This window comes from Protopterus annectens, chromosome 14.part0, assembly GCF_019279795.1.
Source record: "Protopterus annectens isolate FY-2018-M chromosome 14.part0, PAN1.0, whole genome shotgun sequence".
NCBI lineage: Eukaryota > Metazoa > Chordata > Ceratodontiformes > Protopteridae > Protopterus > Protopterus annectens.
Window position 1 is genome coordinate 927,315,204 of NC_056748.1, and position 15,178 is coordinate 927,330,381.

Here is a 15,178-nt window from a genome sequence, read left to right on the forward strand (position 1 = left end):
AGACTAATAAAAGCAGCAGAATTAAAATGAGTATTTGAAAGTGCTCACCAAAAATGTCCTTAAATCTTTGTAGTTGGTGATAATACCATTGTGGATGACAATAAACTCTAAAACAAAAGGGATGGAGACTTTTAATATCTAAACAAATGCAAAGCTTTATAACTGTAGCATACACAAATTACTTTACAAGGAATAAGTCACAAATCAACAAAGTGAACACTTACCATAAAAATGTAATGATGTAATAGCAAACACCTTGTACATCCTGCGTCTTAGTATTGTTGTCCATTCCAACAAATTTTAGAACTGTTTTAATATATGAAAAGAAGAAGTTATGTACTTACCACAATGTTCCATTTGAGTTGTTGCTTTTCATTTGCCTTCAGCCTGTGGGACTTGGATCAGAGATCGTATCTGACTCGGCTGTACACAACAGCATTGGAGCCAAAATCAGAGTTCCTCCCCTACCCATAATGCTCTGCTCTTCCCCTCAGATCAAGTTTGCTGCAGGACAGCACCACACAAACCACAGCAGCGTACCTTAACACATGACTATTAAAGGGACACACACATACACCAGGACCAAGAAGAAGATAAGCCTGCACCAGCATCTGTCCAGTCCACAACACAGCCCAAAGGCGGGGGAAGGAGGGAGGGATAAGACAAATGAAAAGCAACAACTCAGATGGAAAGTTATGGTAAGTACATAACTTCTTTAACTGAAGTTGTTTGTCCCATAGGTTGAAGACCAAATGAAAATGAATCCCTAGCTACAATAACCTTGGGAGACCCTCGTGGAAGGATATTCTGGAGCACGGCAGAGCTGAAGGAAGCCCTGCTCCTGGAAAAAATGCCCAATTTGTAATGGGAAATAAAAGTATACGAAGAGGATCAACAAATGTCATCAAGAGGAACCCTGGACCAAAGGGCAGCAGAAATAGACACTGTCCTGGTTGAATGCACCCAGACAGGGCCAGGTAAAGACAAACCTTTAGAGTGATAAGCCGTAGAGATGCAACTGGAAATCCAATGGGCAAGGGTGACCTTAGAAATAGGCTTTCCCAAACGGGGCTTTGAAAAGGATGCAAAATGTTGATCAAACTGTAAACATTTTTCGGTTCTATCCAAACAAAAGTGCAACTGTCTGTGGACATCAAGCAAATGCAATTTGTATTCCCCTTTGTTCTGACAATTTCAAAAGAAAATTGGCAAATTAATCACCTGGTTAATATCAGCTTCGGATGCCACCTTCAGCATAAAAGGGGGGTTAGTATGAAGAGTCACTCTGTCGTTATGGAAGGCAAGATAAGGAGGTTTAATTGACAATGCCTGCAACTCAGATACCCACTTGGCAGAAGTGATAGCCACCAAGAAAGCCAACTTCCAAGATAGAAACTGTAAATCCATAGTGGCAACTGGTTCGAAAGGAGGAGAAACAAGGATCTGCAAAACCAAAGTAAGAGCCCAAGGAGGCGTGGGGTCCTTGATTGGTGGTCTAAGGAGGAAGGTACCCTTCAAAAAGGCCTTTGCAGAGTTTAGAAGATGCCAGGGAGGTGGAAATCTTACCCATGTGGAAATTTGAGATGGCTGCCAACTGAACTTTACTCAGAAAAAAATAGCTCTGTTGTTGAAAGTATGGGCTAGAAAAATGGCAGGAACAAAAGCTGTAAAAGGATCCCAACTTATGCTGTAATGCCCAAGTGGAAAAACTTTTCATTTTATGGAAGTAAATTTTTCTAATAGAGGCTTTATGAGCTGCAACCAAAATCTTTTTAACTGGTGAAAGCCCAATAGTTCTCGCCATCAAAGGAACTGGAGCAGCCACGAGGTAAGCTTCAGGCTGAGTAAGTCCGGGTGTGGAACCCCTGATGGGTGTGACATGAAATCCGAAACCAGATCCAGTGTCCAGGGCAGACATACCAGATAAGACCAAAGAGTGGGGAACCAAACTTGGAGAGGCCAGAAGGGGGCAACGAGAATGACTTTGCTTTTTAACTGCTGTGCTTTCTGAAGAAACTTGGGGATCAGAGGGAATAAAGCAGACCGGAGGGCCAAGCATGCACAACAGCATCTCTGGGTGAATTCCCCATAGTGAGGATCAGGGCAAAAAACAAACTCTACTTGGCAATGGAAAGAGAAGCGAAAAGATTGCGGCAAGGATGACCCCATTTCCAAAATATCATGTCCGCCACTGAAGGATTTAGAGACCACTTGTAAGGCATCATAATGGTTCTGCTGAGCCTGTCCGTTAGAATATTGGACTTTCCCAGAATGTGCGTTGCCACCGGAAAATAGTTGGAAGAGATCGCCCACTCCCACAATCTCATGGCCTTGCGGCACAAGGGATAAGATCTGGTCCCACCCTGTTTGTTGATATAGCAGACAACGGACATGTTGTCCATCTGGATGTTAGTGGTCCCAGTGGGAAGAAAAGCTTGAAGTGCTTGCAACACCAGATGCACCACTCATCTCCAGGACACTGATATGCAGATTGGTCTCCAAGGGGGACCACGTGCATTGGACCATCCATCCCATGCAATGACCCCCATCAGAGCTGGGAGGCATCCGTATTCATCGTGATTAACGAGGAAGGAAGAACAAATTGGCAGCCCAGGAGGCGGCCAGGGGACTGAAGCCACCACAGAAGAGATTCCCAAGAAACCTGGGATAGCCAAACCAGGTAAGAAGGAAGGAAGGTCAAGTAGGGACCACCAAGGTCCACTACAGAATTGTCATATGCAGGCATGGCATTGGCAGTAGAGTTATCGCGGCTGTCATCAACCCCAACACCCAAAGAACCATACCTGCTGGAGGGCAAGGAGTTTGAAGTATAAACTTCACATGTTGCTGGAGTGAAAGTAACCTGTCTGGCAGCAGAAAAACCTTGCTCTGTACACTGTCCAACTAGGCTCTGTACACTGTCCAACTAGGCACCTATAAAACCTTTCACTTGAACTGGTTCCAGTTAGATTTGGCCAGATTGATTGATATGCCCAGGGGACTACAAGGAGGCAATCCCTTTCTGAAGAAGGCAATGCCTGGTAGGAGAGAGGAGCCAATTGCCCAGGTAAGGAAACACATGGAATCTCTGCAGTGTCAAGTGAGCCGCCATGACCGCCATGAATTTGGTAAACACCCAGGGGGCTGTGGTGAGTCAAAAGGGGAGTGCTCTGAATTGAAAATGATTGGGTCCTAGCCGGAAGTGAAGAAACCTTCTGGACTGCCTAGTCATTTTTATGTGATAGTATATGTCCTGAAGATCTACACAGCACATTCAGTCATTGTTCTGCAGAAAGGGCAGAATGGACTGGAAGGTGACCATCCAAAACTTCATTTTAGCAATAAACAGGTTCATGGCAGTGAGATCCAGAATGGGTCTGAAGTCCCCCGTTTTCTTTGGCACCACAAATAATTTGGAATAAATGCCTGATCCGGACTGGTCTGGGGAAACAGACTGATGACGCATTTTTCAAGCAGCCTGGTGATCTCTATAGCTGCCACCTCCCACTGATCAGGTCGAACATCCGTGAGGTTTCTCTTTGGAATGGGGGGATGAAAAAACGGAATGGATTAACCTCTGGATATAATTTGAAGCATCCAACTATAATTTGTGATGGACTACTAGGCTGTTGAGTGCAGACAGATATGCCCCTCAACTGCCACCAAAGTACAGCAGTTGGGCAATCCCTGAGGACTGCTGAAAATCTGTCCAAGAATGAATCTCAAGACCCTTGGTTCTTCGGACCCCCTCTGCCATGTGGATAGCATCTATCATTTTCCCCTCTGTCTTTGGGGGAAGGTTGACCCTGAACTTCCTGGGAAGAGCCCTGAGACTTTCAAAACCACAACTTCTTACCCCCAAGCTGGTTCCTAGAATAGGTCTGTTGCGGATTAGAGAAGCAGATCCTGATGGCAGACAAGGTCTTCCAGTCTTTCTCGCTCTGGGTAAGAGTATCACGAACAGTAGGCCCAAACAAGGTGGACCCATTAAAGGGAGTGTTCATGAAAGATGCCTTAAAAGGTTCCAAAAAAGCACAAAGTCAGAGCCAGAAATGTCACCTAATGGCAATGCCAGTCTCAGCCACCCTTGAGGTACTCTCAGCCACATGAGAAAGTAACCTCACAGACATGTTCGATATGGCTGTCAAAATGGCCAGTCAGGAGGAGAAAATCTTCTTCTTCTTCTCCTCCAACATGGACCTTGGGACAGAAGCAGAAAGTTCCTTAACCAGGTCTCTCTGCAGTCTGGTGATGTGTATCAAATAGTTCAGCACAAGCAGAGACAAAGGTAGCTGAAGCATAAACTTGCTTCCCAAAGCAGCCCATCACCCTAGACTCCCTGTCTGGAGGATGGACCTAGGAGCTCTCCTGAGCCAGCTCCTTCTTGGTAGCTGCCACAACCACCATGGCATTGAATGGGGAATTGTTGAACCAATGGAGCATGTCCAAGGTGGGCATTGCGCACCTTGTCTGGGCACTTGGGAATGGGCTTAACTGTGTCCACTTCCTTCCATGCCCTGCAAGAGATGAGGTCTACTAACGGATCCACAGGGGGAACACCCAAGATGTTGAGGGCCCTGTGCCAAATGCCTCCAGTAATACAGACTCATCAGGGTTGGGTTTAAGGGAAGACCAACCAGCCTTCTGATGCAGGATCTCCAGGATGTCTCTGAATGAAACATCATCAGGAGGTGATCTAAGGGACCCCTTCTCCCTTACTGAAGTTTGTATCTTCCGTGAGAGATTCCGGGGGGAATTTAAATGATTCCTCTTGCATGTATGCTTCCGAGGCACCTCCTCTGGGGGACATTCTGGAGAGGACTTGGAAACTTCAAGGGGTTCCTGAAAAGGAACATCCTGGGGTGATCTGGCAACAGGCTGTCCCTGAAGAGGCAGGATTGATGACTCTGGCCCAGAAACAGAAGAAGCAAGGGTGGGTTCAGAGGAGGGAAATGTTAAGGCCCTCGAGGGAGCCGATAGGACCCTCTCCACCATCATGAAGTTCGAAGGCGAATGGACCTCCGAAGACAGAGCAGCCAAAGCCCCTGGTATCAAAGCCTCCCAGACGGTCACCCCTGGCATTGAAGGGTCCTTCAAAATCAACTTATTCCTCCTATCAGTAAGAGCATATTGATTAAAGCCCACACAAATCGAACAGGAGGAATCCATGTGGCCCACCCCCAAGCACACCACACACAGAGTGTGGGCATCAGATGAAGGGATCTTATGCTCACACTCCGTACACTTTTAAAACCCAGCTAGCTTAGGAAGGTATGGCATAGGGTAAACGTACACAAAGACACACACAGATACAACAGAGAGAAAGAGAGAAAAAGGTAAGAGAAAGACAGAACAGTTTTTTTTTTTTCAGAAACCAGAAAGCGCACCAATGCGAGCTAGTAAAAGAAGGGTACGACAAGGATAGAAGAAAACAAGCAAAAAACCAACTTGACTAGAACAAACTCTCAGAAAACCCCCTGGAGGAGCTCAGAAATGCAGTCCCAATGCTGTTCGAACAAGCAGCAAATAAGATCTGAGGGAAGAGGGACAGTGGGACATTATGGGTAGGGGAGGATCTTGGATTTTGGCTCTGATGCTAGTGTATACAGCCGAGTTGGATCAGAGTCTGGTTGGTTGAAGACCAAATGAGAACTTAAGATCCATATTTATGTCACTAGGAAGACCCATACACTGTTGTTATAGTCAATGGAATTCTGCCACACTATATTGTAAAGGTTAGCTGAAAACATTCACAGACTTCATTTTTGTGTATAACTTTTGTCAGACATGACAGGTTCTGTGAAAGAGTGAGTAATACTTGGCAGGAAAATGTGAATAAGCCACAGTAATAACCCTAGCTCAAACTGTGTCTGCAATCCCCGTAAACAGATTGTGTAACTCAATCTTCTCTACAGAAGGAATGAAGCTAACGGTTCCAGAAACTTAAAACGGCAATGTGCCTAGACAAAAGAAGCTGTTTCCCCTTCATAAAATACATGGCAACAAAATAATTTGAATGCAGCAATTTTCCATGAAACTCCGTTTTCTATATCTGCCTACCACTATTAATAATTTATGATTTTAATTTTAAGGAGAAAAAAAAAATCTTTACACTAGCTGAAAAAGACAAAATTGCCAGACCATGTGTTTTCTTTTCTTGCAAATTTCTGTTTGTACATATTCACATAGACAGCTACCTGCACTACTTCCATATCCTCTTACGTTGTTATTCATAGTACAATTATTACAGCACACTGTTTATGATTTTAATTTATTTTGTTGTCAACACAATAAAGCAGATGTCAGATGCAGAGAACAGGAACTATCCTTCAGGACAGGAAAATCTTCATTTCCAACCAAAAGTTTCACCAGCTGTGCCCAAGTCCCTGTGAATTCAGCATTTTAAAAACGCTCAGTTCTTTGAGCCCCTTAAACGCCTTCATATGGATAATTTTACAGGGCTATAGCTTAACTAACAAACAGACAATGAAAATATAATAAATATAACAAAAAAAAAAACATTAGTAACTATACAAAATTCCATAAGAAAGAGGATTTTTACTCAGTTTGAAGGGACATCCAGTGCTAAACTGAGAACAATTAAGGCTTTTGGGGGTTCTAGATTCATAGGTGAATACTAGGCTAACTGATTTAAGGGGCCTTTTTAAGTTTAGCCGTTAGTAGAGGTCAGAATCAAACCTTGTACCTTGCGTCTATAAGGTGAAGACTTTAACCATTATGTTAAACCCACTCCCTTTTTTCTTTTTCTTCCACCAAGTAGTGATTTTTCAAATTAAAGGAGGGAATGTAACTTTACTGTTACAGCTGCTGCACCTCAAAGACTCACTGTTCTGGTTAAATGTACTGATACACAACTGTAGCACCTTCTTGGGGAGGACACACTATAATAGTAAATCATACCATTTGGGTTGACTTTCAAGCAGTACTATCATAAAAAAGGAAGAGAGAGAGTTACAGAATTCCTAGAAGCAAAACTGTGACAAAATCGTCACTCCTATAGACTTGCATTCAATTTAATGTCCTCTGTGAAGATGATGATAGTAGTCCATGTTGCAGCTTCTAAAATACCTTGGGAAACACTTTCCTGAAATACCCTGCAGCTGGGGCTGCTGCCCTACTAGAATGAGCTCTTATTGTACCATTAGAAGCTTTGTTACCTTCATCATAACAAAAAATATCAGTAGTATACCAATCATTTAGAAGTACTGTTTATTAAATGACTGATGTCACCTACCTACAAAAGAGTGCTGATTAGCCTTTTGGAAATCTTTAGTCTTTCTTGTATATTTTCTCAGGTGTCCATGAATGTCCAACAGATACTGGAAGTGGTCTCCATCATTTGGGCCATTTGCAGAAAACACTGCCAGATGAGTGGATTGATTACACGTCATTGACAGCAAACCTTTTACAAAAATGCAGATTTGTTTTCAGTGATATTTATCACCTTGGAATATCAAATAAGGTGGTTTACACACAAGAACCTGAAATGCTGGGAGCCTTTTACCAAACTGACTGCATTCCAAATCACCATCAACCAGAAAGATACAACTCTTAAATCTGCTGAAAGTAAAGCTAGCTTTCCAACATGAGACTCAAATCCCTTGGAAGAAAAATCCACTTAAAGGCCTTAACAAAACAATTTATCTGTTTAAGAGCTAGAGAAAAGAAATGTAGCACTTACAAAAGTATAACCCTTAACTGACGAATAAGCCAAATTTAAATTGAATAAGTACATCAAATGGTCTAGAAATCTTGATGTGATGACAGGAGGTTATTACCAGCTATGCCAGGAGATGTACATCAGCGGATGTGTGACATGTGCAAGCACAGACAGCTGGAATTCATAAATTATTATATGTCATTTGTATATTAAACTGATTTGTACAGATGTTTGTGCTAAAAATGTATTTGTGAAGTTTGCTTGTGTTAAAATGTAGCAACGTGCCCTGCTGGAAGGAAAAGACATGTCATGTATTACTACAACTGAATTAAATATATACATTGTAACAGAGGACTTCAAGAGATGAGGTTAATCTCAAACTTTGAAAAATATCTGAAATTAAAATACTTTATGGGTTAAGCCTTAAAGATGTTATCCCACAGTTTTGAATGGAGCCAGAGACACACTGTCTGTACTAAAGAATAGGTTGTAGCTCCCGTAGGAAGACTGGAATGGTTTTATGACATCTAGCAGCTGCACCACATCTGGGCAAATCTCTGTGTGTATGGTAACACACAGATGCTAAAATCCTGCCAGCTTCTAGTGATGAGGGATAGTGTGGGAAACAGAGTCAGATGACCAGACATGATGTCATAGTGTAATCAACTCTGAAATAATATTTAGATATTAGTAGGAAATTGCTCTCAGCATTCTGTATTCTACCTTGGATCTGACAACAAGGACCACTCACCCATCTTGCCTTTCTCTATTCAGTAAGTAGGGACAACAATTCTTTTAGTCAATCAGGAATACAGTGAGACTAGCTAAATACTGTTTTTCTGTAACTGTATGAAACTTTCCATCAGTGTTATTTTTAATATTTCCTGTGACTGACACTCTAGTGTTTACAGTAAATATATATTTAGTATTTTCTTATTCTTTTATTATTTATTAAATATATTTAAACTTTTCATTGTGGCCGGTCCTTTTTAGGAAATATTCAAGCTTTGACAGTATTTGCATATATTTATTTGGTGATAACTGTGGTAACTTCTGAAAGCCTTGCTGTTTAGTCAACATTACCATCTGTATTAACATTGACTTCACTTAGTATAATTGGGTACCCTTGTAAAATCCTTAAAGTAGCTGGCAGGGGTTCTGGTGGCAGTGATAACTACCTTATAGTCTGGGCAGAAGGAGGCACAGCAGGTGAATCTGTGCCAGACTTTCTCAAGTGTGTGTGTGTGTGTGTGTGTGTGTGTGTGTGTGTGTGTGAGCGTGCAAATCAAATCTCAGAGTGTGTGTCAGCTGCCTGGAGCATGGACACACAGCACTAGTTTCACAGAGAGGGTGTGGAATGACAGCTTGGCAACTCAGCTAAGGACTCAACTCTAAGCTGTGCTAGTGCGGAGTCTTACTGGGGGTCTGGACAAATAGAGAGCAACCAGCCCATGGACTGGGCGTATTCCTTGGGTGTTCTTAAGGAAAACTGTGTTTGATACATGCCCCCTTTTAATCCATATTTGTCTGCCAACAAGCTACATTTCCAGATCAATATTATGCAGAGTTAAGTAAGATCAAAACCAAAAAAACAACAACTAGCATTCCTTTTGACCATGGCTACATTAAGGCAGGGAAAAGGAAGGTGATGACTAAAACAGACCTATATATCCAGAGCTAACATTATGGTAAGTGCATAACTTCTGAAAATTAGAAATCCATTATTTTCAAATACCAAGCTATATCCAAACCTATCTTCTGGTTTAACTTCTCCAAATGCTTTTTCTAACATACATTGATGGGAACAAACCACATCTGCAAGTCCTCCATCAGGGTACAATTACAGTTTAAGAAATTACTGTTGTTTCAGTAACTGATGTTCGCTAAAAGTGCTCTTCTCATCACCAGCAATGTACCCAGAACTGCCAACTTCTGCAGCTGACTGAGTTGCATCTATTTGTAGCATAAAAGTACTGTAAATTATTTTTTATTTGCCCTACTACTATTTGGAACTGTTTGGGTAGCTTTCGTCCACTTTGTTCTCATTTCTGGTTGCAAATTCTGTTTGTGTTTCTTTGTACACAAGACACTAATCACTGGGTGTAGTAATTTCACTGCAAAATGGCTCTTTTGTCTTTTTTTTTTTTCTACTACATCTGTTTCTCTAGAATCTGTTTTTTTTTAACTGTTAGTTGTGGGTGATCTCATGTGATCTAGACTGTATAATTTGTTTATTCTTTGCAGTTCACATTTCCAATGCTTCTCAGCTACTTTTATATCATAGTGTTTACACAATCCCCAGTGCAACAGCTTTGCCACATTAATGTGCCTTTCAGTATACAGACCTCCAAACTATGAGTGCATCATACACATCAACAGGATGTGCAATGTTTTCCATTTCTGTTTTACAGAACTTAAATTTGTCGATTTCTCACTCTTTTTCTATACACTTTGTAAACCATGGTGTACATAGCCCACTGTCTTGGGCCACCATTATTTGCCTTTCATCTTTTGGTTTCAGTTGACCTATCCTTAGCCATTTCTGCATGAAATCTTGGTCAACATGAGGTTGTTCCATAAAATCTCTATACCTGCCATTATATTTGTGGACTTTCTAGTTTTCTATTCTTTTCATGCTTTTCTTTATATTCGTTCATCTGTTTCTTGACACTTTCAATTCTTGACTAATGTTTGTCTACTTCTGGTTTGAGCTCCATTCCCACTTTGTTCCAAAATGCTTCGGAAAAATTAACAAAAGATATCTTAGACTCTTCCTCTTCATGCTTTAGAACTTTTCACTACAATGAGATCTGATGAGGTCAACAAGTGTGTATGTATTTCTACAGCTACAGTCCCACAACTGCAGATCTACACCTGCAGGGAATTTTGATGCGGTCCACAACTACTTCAGAGTGAGGGATGTATAATCTTGGTATGCACAAGTTTTTACAGATCACTGAAAAGTTGAAGAATGTTTCTTGTTTTCTTGTCTAATTCAATGTATTTTGGGGCCAATCAATAACACCAAAGCTAAGTTAGAGCATGCCAATCAAACCAATTTATAACTTAGACTTTATTCCTACAAGTCAAGGCATTTTTCAGTATTAGTTTTAGTCTTCTGAGCTATTGCTTACTGAGCTTTGCTGTCATTTAATCATGTTTATTTCTCAAATATTTATACACTTCCTCCTACAAGTTCCTTTATATAACAATCCTGTCCCAGGCTGATATTTTCATGTGTGACAGCTTTCCTTTTATAAATGTTGCCTTTTCAACATTTAATAAGACCAAACTGTAATGTTCAATATTGGACCACTGCTGCATAAGACTTAGCCATATGGCTAGACTACCCCAGCTTATACGGACTGGAAGGAAGGATGGGTGTCCAGGAGCTACTGGAGAATGATTCGAGCAAGGCCTATTACAGACCTGGAAAATGGATCTAGTTTGTAATGCTTTGTAAAGGTATTTACACAGTAACAAGTTTCTACTCCAGAATCTACCCCTTTCCAAAAAGCAATGGATGAAGCCAAGGATCTAACAGTGTGCTCCTTGACCCTGCCTGGAATTGCCTTATTGTGGTGGGTATAACAAATGGAAATAGCAAGTGGCAACCATTTGGAGATAGTCTGCTTTGACACAGGTTATGTTTTTTTCTTTCCTTCATAAGATAAGAGACTGATCAGACTTTGTAAAGGTTTTAGTTTTGTCAAGATAATTTCAGGGTTGCCTGTGGACGTTAGAGTATGAAAATCCTTTCTCCTTCATTTTTGTGCTCTGAAAAGAAGATGGGTAGATAGCCATCTTATCTCAAAGTAAGATGAAAATAAGATAAGGGATGGACCACCATGAGAGCTTGCGACTCAGACAGACACTCTACTCGCAAAACAATCAGTACAACTGTTTTCCACTTTATGGACCTCAACTCAGCCTGACTGGCTGGTTCAAATCGAGCAAGAGTAAATTTTTCCAAAACAAATTTGAGATCCCAAGGAGGAGCCACCTGTTTTCAAGTGGCATGGCATGCAAAACCCCTTTCAAAACCATTTTATCATTGGGAATGCATTGAAAGGGAAGGATCCATGGGCAGACATGCTGAAATGGCAAATTAACCTTGATAGAGGAGTAAGAAAGGCCAGATCATAATAATGCAGGTAAATATTACAGAAGCAGAACAATACTAGCCTTAAAAGGTCCAAGTTCATGTCTTGGCGCCAACTGCAGCATATTTTCTATTTAACAATATATGACTTTTCAGTGGCAGGTTTCTTTGAATCCATTTATACCTGCTGCATGTCTTCAGAAAATTGGTGCCTAAAAGGTAATAAAACTCTTATCATCCAAGCAGTTAGCTGAAGTTATTTCAGGCTGGGGTGTATCAAACAATCTCTGCATTGTGTGAGTACATCTACTCCGAGGAAGCTTGTGGTAAACGCTCTTGAAAATTCATCCCCCTGCTCGCCCAAAAAAAGAAGGGAGAACCACTGTTGCCTGGGCCAGAAATAAGTCAACACAATAATCTTTGGAGAGTCCTTCCGAATCTTCAGAATGACCTTGGATATCAATTGAAAAGGTGAAAACCACAGAGAAACATTCCTGTTCAAGGAAATGAAAACATCTGTTTTCCAGGCCTGCTTGCAAAGAGTCCAAAGAGCAGAATTATGCCAGTTGTTTGTTGTGAATGGAGGTGAATAGATCTATCTGAGGTGTTCTCCATTGCTAGATCAATTCCTGGAAGATCCCAGATTCCATTTCTTGTCAATGAGAGTTTGTTCTGGTCCTACTCACCTCGTCTATGAAGAAATTTTGAATTAACAGATGTAGGATGCCTGCAAGGTGAGATGTTGCTGAAAAGCTATATCCCATGTTACCATGGCTAGTCTGCACAGAAGTTAAGATCTGGTTTCCCTGTTTATGTGCCACATCACTGTGATGCAGTGAATGATCCATATGACCACAGGTGACTGTGAGTTAAGATAATTTATTACTGCAAACATCTTTTTTGACCACAGATGACAGTGTCAGTCAACATCTTTTTTATGTGTTTTGGTCTGTCTTTCTTGTTCCAAAGACCCTGCACTTTCAATCCCATAGACACCAATCCCAAATGCCTGAACAGACTGTGCTGGAGCTAGTAGGGAAAAGGAGAGACATAGATTCAGATAAAAGTGGTCTCTCCACCAAAGCAGTTCCCTTTTTCAAAAATCCCAATGCAGGAATCAGGAAATGTTGATGTTGGGCCCATACATATTTTAGGTACAAATGAATCTTTCAAGTATAGAACTTCACCATTGGGATCATGAGAATCATGGATGCCATGAATCCTGGTATGCTGAGAAATTCCCATCCTGAACCTTGGACTGAGTGGTAAAACTCAAGAAACAATTTGCTTATTCCTTTATTTTTCATGAGAAAGAAAAGCTCTTTGAATTGGAAAACAATCTTGTAAAGAGGGGTTGAAGAGGATTTTGGATCCTTTGTTGAAATCCCTGTATGTTAAGGAGCTCTCTCACCCAAGTAAGAGGTTCCTTACACTTTGAAAAAGACTGCAAAGATAAAGCAACACATCTAAACAAGGAAAATGTGAATGCCTTGCAGTTTCCAACATGCTATGACTGAAGCTAGACACCTTGTGAATATTGATAGATACCCAAATGGTAATGCAGAGAACTGAAAGTGTAACCCAAACACAGAAAATCCTAAGAAACATTTGAAACTGAAGGCTATAGAAATGTGAAAAGCATCCTTTAAATTTGGAGTTACTGAGAAACTTAAAGGGGAATCAGGGGTAATACGTCACGAAATCCAGCATTTTGAACTAGTTTAGGAAAGAAATATCTAATACTTGTCTACAAGAGACTTCTTTTTATGGTACTAGAAACACTCAAAAATATTTCCCTATCAGAGGAAGTGGAACAATATCCATCAACTCCCCACAATGGGTCAGCAGATGCTGAATGACAGTAGGGAAAAAAAAGAAATTTGATCTGATGAATCAGGAAAAATTGCCTGACAAGGAGAGAATTCACAAGCTATCTGTATCCCTAACATACCACTTTCAGAACCTATTTGCCCAAAATTAGGCCTGAGAGAGGGTACTGACAAGGCATCAATGGTCATAAGACTCAGTGACCTTGGAATATCTACAAATCTATGTATCTATTTTTCACTGGCAGAAAGTACAAATTCATTTGCATATGCTATTACCCTGGCAAATTTTCCAAGCCTACAAATAAATCAGCATTTCTTAAAACAATCTGACTTGCACTGCTGCCTCATTGCCTCCAATGCATTTTCAGACTTCAATGGATCAACTTTTTACTTAGTAGTGCCAATAGAGGATGTTTTCATAGACATGTGTAGGAACATTCAAATTCAGAATACACTTGCTCTTCCATATCTTTGAAAATCATTCTGTTGTATAAACTGATTAAAAGTCAAACAATGTTTCTTCCCATGATTACACCCATCTATTTTCAACTTCACTATATTTTCTGTGGACCACATGGCTGTATTATGTTCCTCTTCTATAACCAAGACACATTCCCACTTATTCTCATTTTTCTCTTTGACACATTTTTTATTACACAGATATCCATTTCATCAAGCAATTATTTTAAAAAGTGTACAAGGCAATCACTTAATCTGTATACACCCACGGCTTCAGACACCTTCTAGTCTATTTCCTTTATCAGCCTGCTTTTATTAATGCATCATGAAAATCATCACATTCAGCCTATGGCTCTACTTTTTACTCAATAACATAAATATTTATAGACTCCAGATGATCATGTGCTCTTGTGAAGAACAAATGCAGACTCAAGGTACAAATATATCACATTTGGGGATCCAAGGATTCCCAATGTCTTTCAAAGTTGCCTTCTAGTGAGACAGGGTTCCTAGTGAATTCAGAGAGAGCATTTTCCACCATAACTTACAATTCTGAACTTCCAAATACACAGTCTTTTGAAAACAGATGTTTTCACTTCTGCAGAGACATTTCTCTAGTTCTGAAACCGTTTAACATATGAATGTTGGACAGAATGCTCAACTCACAATACATTTGAAACACTCTGAATAAGCATCTAACAGCCATGATGTGTTTATTCAAACTGCCTACAGCTAGGCATTAGTATATTTATACACTATGGGTACAGCAAGGACAAACTCTTCAAGCCATTACATTTACTAGATGTACCAGAATATTGTCACATGGGCATCAACAGGGTGCATACCAGATTACATTAATTAGAGCAAATTATTTTTCGATCATACATTGCAGCATTGCTGGAAGTGCTTTCAAAACCTACAGGAAATTCACATGTACATTCTACCCATCCTCTGTGGATTTCCTGGAGCTAACTGCAAGGTAACACAATATCATCATTCCCACAGTCCTTTACAATGGTGTTTCACAAATATGGCCAAATTGTCTCTCATTCATGTTTGTTGTATGATGTGTAAGTGAATGTTCATATAAAACCAAACAGATTAATA

At 40.6% G+C, this 15,178-nt stretch overlaps 1 protein-coding gene across 1 annotated transcript in view; it reads right to left on the bottom strand.

The window, feature by feature from the left end:
• The window catches only part of LOC122789348 (glutamine--fructose-6-phosphate aminotransferase [isomerizing] 1-like), a gene marked incomplete in the record, with an annotated part of 1,275,423 nt that overhangs the window by 949,281 nt on the left and 310,964 nt on the right, over positions 1-15,178 (bottom strand). Inside the window, 1 exon segment of the mRNA XM_044056728.1 lies at positions 49-107. Coding sequence (XP_043912663.1) covers positions 49-107 — 59 coding nt within the window.